At 50.6% G+C, this 11,961-nt stretch overlaps 1 protein-coding gene across 1 annotated transcript; it reads left to right on the top strand.

Moving 5' to 3' along the window:
* Positions 1 to 384: 384 nt before the first annotated feature.
* ILKAP (ILK associated serine/threonine phosphatase) lies at positions 385 to 11,670 on the top strand. The gene is made up of 12 exons (XM_074546831.1): positions 385 to 542; positions 1,116 to 1,181; positions 1,578 to 1,634; positions 2,064 to 2,192; positions 3,039 to 3,165; positions 4,043 to 4,149; positions 4,562 to 4,655; positions 6,440 to 6,527; positions 7,894 to 8,015; positions 9,701 to 9,820; positions 11,063 to 11,144; positions 11,419 to 11,670. Exons 1-12 carry the CDS (start codon positions 500 to 502, stop codon positions 11,557 to 11,559), a joined length of 1,176 nt encoding a protein of 391 aa, XP_074402932.1. The 5' UTR covers positions 385 to 499; the 3' UTR covers positions 11,560 to 11,670.
* Positions 11,671 to 11,961: the final 291 nt, after the last annotated feature.

The following is an 11,961-nucleotide window of genomic DNA, read 5'->3' as shown; positions in this document are numbered from 1 at the left end:
GAGCGTGCTCTCTGGGGCTGGCGGGGCGGCGGCAGGGACGGGACGGGACGGGTCGGGAGCGGCGCTGAGGGGAGGGGAGCGGAGAGGAGCTGAGGGCAGCGGCGCTGAGGGGAGCGGAGCTGAGGGCAGCGGCGCTCAGGGCGGGCAGTGTCACTGAGGGGAGCGGAGCTGAGGGAACAGAGCGGAGGGCAGCGGCGCTCAGGGCGGGCAGTGTCACTGAGGGGAACGGAGATCAGGGCGGGCAGCGCCGCTGTGGGCGGCAGCGCCACCGCCACTGAGGGGCGCCCCCTCGCGGGTGTGCGTAACACGGCCGGGCAAGGGGCGGGGCTACGGCGATGACTGACAGCGCAGCCCCGCTTGCGATTGGCGGAGGCGGCGGGCACGCGCCGCTGTGGGCGGGGCCGCGCGGTGTTTCCGCTGCCGGGGGGCGCGGGCCCGTTTCCGGCCCGCCGCGGGTGCGGGTTGGGCCGGCGGCGGCGGGCGGCAGCGAGCGGCGGCCATGGATCTGTTCGGGGACCTGCCCGAGCCCGGCGCCGCCGCGGGTGAGGCCGCGACCCGCTCCGGCCCGCGCGGTCCGTCGGGCCTGCCCGGCCGCGGCCCGTGGGCTCGCTGAGGGGCGGCGGGCCTGCTGCAGCTCGGCTGTGGGCAGCGTGGCTCCGCGCACTGCCGGGCCGCCGCCACGGGGAGCTTGAGGGGGCGAGGGGGAGCGTGAGGGGACGGGTTAAAAATCGCTGGAGAAAATGCCGGGTTTAGTGGGTTTTGTGGTTTTGTTTTCCCTGGGACTCGCCCCCTGGCAGTTTATGCTGTGTTTTTGCATGTTCGGTATGAAGTGCAGCTCCCCGCAGTTTAGACCACGTTGGAGCCTTGCCTTTCACTGTGCTGCTGAGCTTAGGGCATTGCTAGTAAAAAACCAACCCAAAAACCTGTTCTCAAGACAAATGCTCACCTCAGCCCCAGGCAGGTGTTTATTTAGCTTGTGTAGCAGCTGCTAAAATTACAGATGGAAGTGGGGCTCTCCTGGTTCACCACGCGTGTGCTGGCCTGGGGACAGTCCTTCAGAGCAGCTCCCCAGGAGTGCCTGCACGGGTTCCTTATTCTGCCCTGGTGCCTTGCAGGGAAAGATGCCCAAAAAGGGCCTCTGCTGTTTGATGATCTCCCACCATCCAGCAGTGCTGACTCAGGTATGGGTGCTCAGTTCCTACCATTAGTTTGGTTTTCTGTGTTTCCTGCATCAGCATCTCTTTCAGATGAAATGTGTGTAAATCCTGTTCTTTGTTAGACAAGAATAAAGACAGCAGGGTTATCAGTGCTGACATGCAGACCAGCTGTGTCCTGTTTGGTTTTTTGTAACCAGGCTGTTATAGATGTTTCACATATATTCTATGAAACATTCCTTAAAAATGTTCCCTGGAGCAAATGCAAAGTCTGGATTTGCCCAACTAGTAATGGAAGTGGAAATTTGGCTCTCCTTGGTAAACTGACATAATTTGTTCACTTCAGAAGAGACATAGGCAAAGCATTATTCCCTGAAAGGAACAAAGGTATTTAATTATTTTTGTCTTCTTTTTGTGCTCCAGGAAAAGAAGGCTCTTTGCTCTTCGATGGTCTCCCACCTGCCAGCAGTGGTGACCCAGGTAAGGAGCTGTGTCCCTCCTCAGCCTCTCTGGGAGCAGCCCAGAGTGCAGCCTGTTGTGTTGGACACATAGCAAGTTCAGTGTAATAAAATAAGTTCCTTTGAATTGTTGTGGGCAGAGATCTGAGAGGAAAATAATAATAATAATGTAGAAATGTTTCAGCCTGTAGCATTAACTTTCTGAGAAATTAACTTAAAAAAAACAAAAGAAAACAAAAAAGCCTGGTAGCTAAGGAATAAAACCTGTGGGTTGTTCATAGTAACTGTGATCACTTAATGCTATGTAAGTGTGTGAGCCTGCATTGCCTGAGTGTACGTTGGTAGAAATATAATAATTATATAATAATTATATAAATTCCTTGCTACTGAATTTGTGCAAGTCAAACAGTCCTGGAACACTGGAGCCACCTGCATCTTTGCTTTCTTTCAGCCTCCAGTGCTACTAAGCAAGTCTCATCAGCAGAGAGCCAAGAGAAAGGACAGAAGAGAAAGTCCTTGGAGGAGGAGGAAGAAGAGAAGAATGGCAGGGAAGAACTTGTGGAAAAGAAAGTTTGTAAAGGTTTTCAGACAGTTTGAAAACAAATGTACTCAATTTGTACTTTTGGCGTTGGGCTGAGTAAGTCCAGAACAAAGCTAAGCTTTGGTTCTTCACTCTGCTTGCCTTTCCGGCCTCTTGCAGGAAAGAACAAACTGCTGCAGGGGGCTGTGGCAGCTCCTTGAGCCTCCTGGCTCTGTCTCCCTCACCTGGGCCTTGTTTCTGTCCCTGCTGGAGCAGCAGGCCCTCAGCACTGGCAGGATAAATGCTTGTGCTGCCCAGAGGGGGATTGGTGTGGACCCTCTGTAAGGCTGGATCCACACCATTTTCTTTTGCCACATCCACAAATCTCTGCTGGTTGCTGAGGATGCCAGAGAGGGGCACAGACAGGCCTGTTACAGACAGGGCCTTTGGCTGCAGTGCCTGTGTTGCAGCTTTGGGAGTAAGATGTGTTCATGGGTACAAAGGGAAGGACATGTCCTGGGTGCTTCAGACCTGGATTTCCTGTCCTTAGTGCACTCTCTAAAGCTGGGCTTTATTAAGCTGCAGGTTCAGTGCCACATGCTTCCCCTGCCCCCCCTGTCCCCTGCCCCTGTTTTAAGAGTCCTGTCCAATGCCCAGCAGTCCTGCTTGGCTGCAGCTGCCTGCCAGAATGAGGGCAAGCTGCTTTTAGAGCTGCTGACCTTGGGGGCACATAAAAACCATGTTACAAAGTGAACATGTCCTGCTCAGCAGCAGAGGGTTTGTTGCAGGACGAGGGCTGCACTGCCAGGACAGGACTCTGAAAGCTGAGAACTTCTGGTTTTAGCCTGAGCTGAGGAGACAGAGAAGTTTGATTTGCATGTGTGTGTCTGCTTTGTTCCCCTTTAGGATCAGTGGGCATTCTTGGCCTGAAGGGTTACGTGGCAGAGAGGAAAGGTGAGAGGGAAGACATGCAGGATGCACACGTCATCTTAAACGACATCACCGAGGAGTGCCGGCCTCTGCCCTCCCAAATGTGAGTGGGCCCAGCTGCCAGAGCTGCCATCCTGGGGCTGAGGGAGCCCCAGCTTGCTTCAGCTAAACCCAGGGGATGATCCTTTCTGCTTGGAACAGCTGATGCTCTTGTCTGCCTCTGTTGTGGTGCATGGTTTGGGCTTCTTTTGGGAGACCTGGGGTGAAGCATCAGCTAGCTGTGTTCCCAGGCAATTCACAGGGCTGCTGTGTACAAAAACCTTCCTTTGAGGGGTGCTTAGTGGTTTCAGTCACTGACTTTAGGAGCACCATGAGGGGCCTGATAACTCTGGATGCTGATCCTGTATTACCCAAATGTAAGTGGGTATGTAAAATTAAAATAATGAGGGCCTGATAACACTGGGTGTTGATCCTGTATTACCCAAATGTAAGCGGGTATGTAAAATTAAAAGAATGTGCTCAAGCATCACCCTGATAGTGGATTTAGTTTCTGAACTAGTATTGTCCCAAGAGGTTTGTGTTCTGAGAGATCCAAGTTTTTTTGTCTGTAGCATTGTTAGAACAAGCTTAGGCATGGAAGGTACTGTAGGATTGGCTAGACTGATGTCTGTAATGTCTGGAGAGTTGCAGTGTCCTTGAGGTAAAATGTTTATCTACTTTTATGCCAACCTGTAAACCCTTTAGCCCTTCATTTTCTTGAGAAGTGGAAAATTACAAGAAAGTTCTCAGCTCAGTGCTGGAACACATAAACCATGTAAATACTGAATATATGAGCTCAGACACCTGCTGCCTTCTGTGCCTTGGGGTGCAGGATTTCTGGAGTGGCTGGCACAGGGCAGGGTGGTTCGGAGAGGGATGTTCTTGTTCCCATTCCCTGTGGCCTTTCTCAGCTCCTCCTGCTGCCTTTTGTTCCCTCACAGCACACGTGTCTCATACTTCGCGGTTTTTGATGGCCACGGCGGAGTGCGAGCCTCCAAATTTGCAGCACAGAATCTGCACCAAAACCTGATCAAGAAATTTCCTAAAGGTGAGAGGAGTGGAACAAGGGCTGTATGACAGCTATCACCTTTTCTGCCTTGGCACTTATTACCAGAGGGCTTGCAAGAGTGCTGTATCTGCTGGGCAAGAGGGCTGGAAGCCTTTTGGCACAAGGGTGCTAGTAGCCAGCTGTGACTCACTAAACAAGTGTGGGATGTGCTGTTGTCAGTTTTGGCATCAAATATGAAAATCCTCCTGTGGTGGAGAGGCTTATGTCATAAACTCTCCACATACACTACTGCATGGATTTCTGTTAGGGTAAGCCCAGGATGTGCCCCAGCTGCTCTGCAGAGTTCAGGAGATGCTCTGCCTGACTGAATGTTGGATGAGCACAGAGACAGACTAGGATAGATCAGATATGTTTCACTTGGAGCTTAGTTGCTGTTTTCTCTGCCTGACAGGTGAGGTAGCCAGCGTGGAGAAAACTGTGAAGAGATGCCTCTTGGACACCTTCAAACACACAGATGAGGAGTTTCTAAAGCAGGCATCCAGCCAGTAAGTGCAAATGCTTTCTGTTAATTGTATTTCTTAGTGTGCATTCTGAGGTCTGAGTTGTGAGCAGGGCAGAGGAAACCTTCCTTGTGTCATTCCTGTGCTTTGGCAAAACTCCACACAGCTCCACTGTGCCAGGCTGTGCCTCTGCCAGCTGAGTGCTGGCTAGAACTGGATCATGGCATGTTCCACCCTTACTCTGTGGTAAGTGGTCTGTAGGATCCCTTAGACTAAAATGTTTCTCCAAAGGAAGGAAGCAAAACAGGTTCAAGGACCACCTCTGTCCTTAATAGGGACAATCCTGTGTCAAAAGGATTGTCCCTATTTACACCTCCCAATGTAAATTTAAATCTTGCTTTCTTCAACTCTTTAGAAAATCCTTATCAGGATTGTTTGATTTCTATTTAAAGACTTGCCATGTTGCTGAAGGGACTTGTCCTGTGCTGCCTGAGGTGGGGTCTCTCTGTTGATGGCATCAGTGTGTGGCAGGAGGGCTCTGTAGAAGCCACTAAACTTTCTTTAGAGCTCTGCTAGTCAGGCTGAAACACATCCCTGAGGCAGCTTTTAATGCCCTGTGTTGAAAGACCTACATCTCCCAATGTAAATTCAAATCTTGCTTTCTTCAACTCTTTAGAAAAGAGATGTTATGAAGAATGTCCCTGTGTGGGGTAAATGCCAGCCTGCCAAGCACCCTTCTCTCAGTGTCTGCTGAACTGACACACCAAATGTGTGGACTAGGGAAGATACAGATTGCATTTCAAACACACTCACTTTGTTACCAGTCCTTCACACACATTTGGTTTCGGATTTTTATTGTTCTGTTTCACAGTGACACCTCTCACACATATGGAGACACTGCTGGTGCATTTGATTCCCTGAAACTTCCAATTCTAAGTAAATTGCAAACTGGCTCAGTCTCTTAAGCCTAATCAGAACAACAAGTTTGACCAGGCAAAAGAAGGATGCTTTCTTGAGTCTGTCACAGTAGTGTCTTTCTCAAACCAGCCTCTGGTCAGAAACATGACTTTTGGCAAAGGATTGCTAGCAGTAGCTGTATTGATGGTGAAATGAATCATGTTCATGCAGCCACACCTTCAAAGTAAGGAAAAACTGGGTGAAATATGTCTAGAAATTAGTCTCTCAGAGAAGAGTGGCATTATAGCCAAGCTTTTTTGTGGACAGGGCTAGTCTGGCAGCTGTAATCTAAGAAATGCTTCTCATTTTACCTAGAGCTCTAGAGATAAAAGCTTAACTACAGGAAGTGAAACAGGAGGAGAGCAACTGAAGGAGTGGTGGTGCTGCTGCTGAGGTGGGGTGGGGAGGGCTGAGGTGGAGCAGGGAGCAGGAATACTGTGAGAAAAGGAGGAAAATGTAAGCAAAAAAGAAGGAATTTCTGTTGCAGAGTTTTGGTGCAAAGAAGCTTCGCAAGGAGGAGTGTGGGGTTTTTGTTTGCTTGTGATGCTGTAGCTTTTGGGCAGCCATCAGGCCTGAGCCTGTCCTGCTCCCACACGAGGTTTCCTGGGAGCTGAGTGTCAGGAGTTGGTGTGGGAGCTGTGGTTGGCAGTATTTGCCCCAGCTGGGCATGGGCTGTGCATTCAGAATCTGCAGGCTGTGTAGTTCCTCTGCCCCTGTCCAGTTTGCTGTTTGTCACCACCCTGAGCTGCTGGCAGGCAGCTGCTTGGGCTTGTGCCAACTGATTGCTGGACACTCTTTGAGTCCCCAGGAACACTCTGTAACTTCTTAAGTGTTGTTTTTCCCTTGAGCAATCTCATTTTTGTTCCCTTCAGGAAGCCAGCATGGAAGGATGGCTCCACAGCCACTTGTGTCCTGGCTGTTGACAATATTCTCTACATAGCCAACCTTGGGGACAGCCGGGTAAGCAGAATGGAGACCACTGGTGGCATCTTTATTCTGCCCAGAGCTTTGGGGGGCTTTTGTTTGTTTGGGATGTCTGGAGCTGTCATGAGCTCTCAACTGTTCCTACAAAGCATCTTGCTTTGGGTGGGGTACAGAGTATTTCTGTATTGTCTCCCATAGTGTAAAGCATTGGGGTGTGGAAGTTCTCTCTTGATGGTGCTGAATATCTCACAGTGTCAAGAAGAGAATCTTTGAATATTTCAGTTGGAAGGAACTTAGGACAATCATCTGGTCCAGCTGCTTGACCAGTTCAGGGCTGCCCTAAAGTTCCACCACTGCTCAAATGCCTCTTGAACACAGTCTGGGGCATCAGCCATCTCTGCAGGGAGCCTGCTGCAGTATTTGATTATGTGCTCTATAAAGAAACACTTCCTAATGTCCAGCCTGAGCCTCCCTGGCCCTGCTTTGAGAGCAGCATTCCCATGAGATCAGCACTTCCCTCTCCATGCCCCCTCCTCAGGAAGCTGCAGAGGGGATGAGGCTGTCCCTCAGCCTCCTTCTGTCCAAAGCAGACAAACCCACAGCCCTCAGCCTCCTTCTCTCAAAGCAGACAAACCCAGAGCCCTCAGCCTCCTTCTCTCAAAGCAAACCCAGAGCCCTCAGCCTCCTTCTCTCAAAGCAAACCCAGAGCCCTCAGCCTCCTTCTCTCTAAATCAGACAAACCCAGAGCCCTCAGCCTCCTTCTCTCAAAGCAGACAAACCCAGAGCCCTCAGCCCCTCCCAGGTCACACCTCCCAGCCCCAGCCCCAGCCTGGGTCTCCTCCTCTGGGCACACTCAAGCCCTTTCCCCATCTCTGACCCTGGAGCTCTCTGCCTGAGGCTGCCCAGAGCTGAGCACAGCCAGGCCCTGCCCTCTCCTGTGTGGTGTCCCCAGGATGCCACCTGCCCTCCTGGCCATGGCTCCTGCTCAGCTGCTGCCCCAGCACCCCCAGACCCTTCCAGGGCTGCTCCTCAGCCTCTCCTCTCCCAGCTCAGCCTCGTGCTCAGCCTTGCTCCCCCTGGGTGCAGAGCTCACACTTGGGCTCAGCAATTCTGTGCCACTGGCACTGCCCTGTGGTGCATCTGTGCAAAGCCCTCTGCAAGGTCTCATCAGTCCAGAGAGCCCACAGCACTCCCAGTTTGGTATCATCTGCAAACTTGGTAATGCTGCATTCAGCTCTTGCATCCAGATCCCTGATAAAATCACTGAGCAGCACCTCCTGCCTGGGAATGAGCCCTGAGAGTCACCCCTGGCCACCAGTCCCTGGCCATTCACTGCAGTTTGGGGCTGTTTCCAGGAGCAGCAGCTGGGCTGTTGTTTGATGGTGGTGTTTTGTCAGCACAGGCCATTCTGTGTCGGTACAATGAGGAGAGCCAGAAGCACACAGCCCTGAGCCTCAGCAAGGAGCACAACCCCACCCAGTATGAGGAGAGGATGCGGATACAGAAAGCTGGGGGGAATGTCAGGTGAGTGCCTGGGGTGGGAATGAGCTGATCTAAACCCCAGCCTGATTTGGGGCCTGAGCACTGAGGGTTTGAAGCTCCCTGAGCCCAGGATGCAGGATGAAAGAATCTATTGCTGCCTGAGGCCTGTAAGGATTCAGTTACTGGGGTTGTTTGGTGGTTCCCAGAGCCTTAGGATGGCCAGGGCAGGACCCGTGGGAAAGCCTGGCAGTGGGATACCAGCATAGGCAGGCTTAAATTTGACCCACAGAGCTGGATTGGATTGTTGAAGAAATTGCTGCTTTCTGCACACTGTGGTGCTGAACAGAGCTCATCTTGCAGCATGGCTTCTCTGTCCTTGTCTTGTGAGAGGAGGCAAGGTTTGAGAGAGCACAGAAAGCCCTCAATGTCCATTGGTGTTGCTCCCCTGGGGTTACTATAAGCACTGAGGCTCTGTGCTTTAGGAGGGTGTTTGGGAGAGCCAAAATGTGATTATCTTAATGTTCTGTGCAAAAAGGAGTTCATGGCTGTTTGTGGAGCGGGTGCCAAACACAACAGCTGTGTCCTATTTCCATGGCTAGGTTCTCTCTCTTGTTTGAGGGCTGTTTCTTGATTTAGTGGCATCTTCACAAAGAAAGGATTCAGTGCAGGTGAAGTATCTTCATGCCTGTGGAAGCAAAATGCAGCCAGGGTGGAGAGGGGTGGGCTCAGTTCTGTTACACTGCACTGGAGCGCTTTGTTCCCCTTATCTCTGGGGAGCACTTGCTGCCCCTTGCACTCAGCACTGATCTCTCTTTGCACATGGCACAGAGATGGCCCAGTGGCTGTTAGCTCCTTTCAGAACTGGTCCCTGGCTGCCTGGGAGCCTCTCCCTCTGCTTGTGCTTCAATATTTTGGGCCCAGGAGATAAGCCACAAAGTGTGTGAGTGTCAGAGCTCTTCTCTGTCGCATGCCTTGCTTCTCACTTTTATCTCAAGTGGGGCTGCTTGGACTACGAGATGAATGAGTTTTGTGTATTCTCAGAGGGCAGAGAAGAGCTTTTTTGGAGAGAAGATGCTTTATTGTTGGAAAGGTGAAGTGTGGGAAGCTGTTCTCTAGGGAGCTGCGTTAGTTAGAAAAGCTTGACAAGCCAGAGGTGTTTCCTGAGGGGTGTTGTAATTTAGGTTTCACATAAACTGCTTGCTGCAATCAGTGGTTACTAAAGGCCAAGTGATCAGGAGCTGAACATGTTGTGTTTCTCACTCCTGGGAGCTGCCTGCAGCTGGGCCAGTCTGTGAGGGTTGGTGTCCCCAAACAGGACACAGGAGGGGCTGCTGACTCAGACCTCTTGCCTCTGCCACTCTGCTTCTAGTGAAGAGCAGTTTGCTGGATATCTTGCCAAAAAATAATCTCTATTCAAACTATGCCACTGGGAGTTCAGCTCACATATAATTTTACTGCCCCAGTTTGCTAGGCTAAGCAGGATTTGAGTTATGGCAGGGTGACAGAGAACAGCCTTGAAGTCTCCTGACTTTATTTCCTCCTCAGCTGTTTCCCAGAGCTTCACACAGGCATACAGAAAGGGAAGGGGACTTTGAAGGGAAGATTTGAACTTGCTGGGGAAGTGGGTCATCATTTGTACAAGCAGATGGGTGCACAATGTCCCCAGCAGGCAGTGCAGTGGAATGCACACGTGGGGAGGGCTCTGAGTGCTTTCTTTCCTCGTGCAGGGACGGGAGAGTGCTGGGAGTGCTGGAGGTTTCGCGCTCCATCGGGGATGGCCAGTACAAGCGCTGTGGTGTCATCTCTGTGCCAGATATCAAACGCTGCCAGCTCACTCACAATGACAGGTAACGGGTGCCCTTGCACGGGGGGGTCTGTCCCAGCCCTGCTTGCTCTGCTGTGAGAGCCAAGGCACTTCAGGCTGATCCCCCCCAGAATTAGGGGATGCTCTTACTGCTGCTGTCTCTCTGCTTCTGTTCCTTATTAGAACAGTGGGATAACCTGCTGCTCTGCCAGGATGCTGTGAAGGCTCCTCTGGAGGAGCCAGCCTCATAGCAATAGCATACACAGGCCTTAGATGTCCTCTGTGCTCTGATTAAGCTCACAAATCAGTGTTCAAGCAGGTAGTTAAGGCTTGAGTTTTGAAACTCCATTCTATCCAGGAGTTGTTTTTAGCAGCTGTGCTGCCAATAAAGACTTTTGCATTCAGCTGTGATATTTGAAGATTTGAGATACTTTTCCATGGTATGATTGGCAACGACAAGTTGCAGTGAGCTTTTGTGTCAGTATGGCCCTGCAGACTCTCAGAGGTGAGTGTAACCCAGTACTGCTGCTTTTTCTGGGATTAGAGCTCCATATCAAGTGATCCACTAAAATATTTCTAAAGATACTCGTGAGTATCATGCACTGAAGTGATGTCTTCAGAGGCATGTGCAGACTGACCACTTCTGTAGGTTTGTTTAGTTTTCCTTGTCCTGGGACTCTGGTTAGGGCTCGTGGTTAACGCAATTCCCTGTGCAGGCAGGGAGTGCACAGCAGGCTGCCTCCCCATCCTAAGGGGGTGCTGCCCTTGCCTTGGGCTTTGTATCTCCTCAACCTTCTGCAGCCTGTGGCAGTATTTTGTGTCAGAGTTTTCTGCTCACAGTTGTGTTGTGTGCTTTTCTTTGGAATTTGCATATTTAAATTACCACATACCTCAGGAGTCTAGAAATGTAAAGTGAAACAGCTTTGTTTCTGTATTTCCTTGCATTAGCTGCTTCACAGGGAAAATACATGAATGAAAAGGACTCAAAGGAAAGAAGCAGTTCTTAGAGAAAAAATGGAGCATTTGACCAGGATCATACATGATCTTGCCAGTGTTGTAGCACAGCCAGGATGTCCTGATCAAGGTCTTACATTAGTTGCCTGGCTCTTTGCCCTGTATTTTGAATTGCCATGAATGGTAGGTCCCAAGGGATTTTCAGATGAGCTTTTACAGCATCTTCCCTTTGGATCTGAGCATAGATGTTAATAAAATAGATTGGAGTGATTTTATTGTGGTTGAGGAGCCAAAAATTCATTCTTGGAATCTGTCTCCACTTGATTTCCAGGTTCATTCTGATAGCGTGTGATGGCCTCTTTAAAGTGTTTACACCAGAAGAAGCTGTGAACTTCATTGTGTCCTGCCTGGAGGTGAGGAGAAGGTGGCATGTGGGGGCTGGGTTTGTCACTGCAGAGGGCACAAAATGGATTTCTGCCAGAGTGCCCTCTAGTTATCCCCTAGGATAACTGAGTGCATTTGTTTTGCTTCCCAGTGTTTGGAAAACACAACCCCACTGTCACAGGAGGCAGCAGGGGGAAACTGGGATAAACCAAAGTACAACTTAATGCAGCTAAAACATATGAGAACGCAATACAGCACAATCCCAGCTTTGCTGGGAGCAGTGAGGTTGCTCTGTCCCTACAGGATAAGAATATCCAGACGAGAGAGGGGAGGCTGGAGGCCGACGCTCGCTACGAGGCCGCGTGTAACAGGCTGGCCAGCAAGGCCGTGCAGCGCGGCTCGGCTGACAACGTCACCGTCATGCTGGTCAGGATCGAGCACTGAGGGGCTGCTGGGCCAGGGGAGAGCTCTGTGTGCATGCTGTGTGCCTGCAGGAGGCTGCCTCCTGCTGGGTGCTCTCCAGTGTAAATAAAGATGGGGTTTTTCTAATATTGATTGTGACGGTGTTCACAGGGGTCTTAGATCCTCGTCTCTCTCCTCATCCTGACTCCATGTTTTGGAAGGCTTGATTTATTATTTTATGATATATATTATATTAAAACTATGCTAAAAGAATAGAAGAAAGGGTTTCATCAGAAGGCTGGCTAAGAATAGAAAAGGAATGGAATGATAACAAAAGCTTGTGTCTTGGACATAGAGTCTGAGCCAGCTGACTGTGATTGGCCATTAATTAGAAACAACCACATGAGACCAAACACAGATGGCCCTGTTGCATTCCACAGCAGC

Source organism: Zonotrichia albicollis, chromosome 9 (assembly GCF_047830755.1).
Source record: "Zonotrichia albicollis isolate bZonAlb1 chromosome 9, bZonAlb1.hap1, whole genome shotgun sequence".
Taxonomy (NCBI): Eukaryota; Metazoa; Chordata; class Aves; order Passeriformes; family Passerellidae; genus Zonotrichia; species Zonotrichia albicollis.
This window is presented reverse-complemented; position numbering and strand designations above follow the sequence as displayed.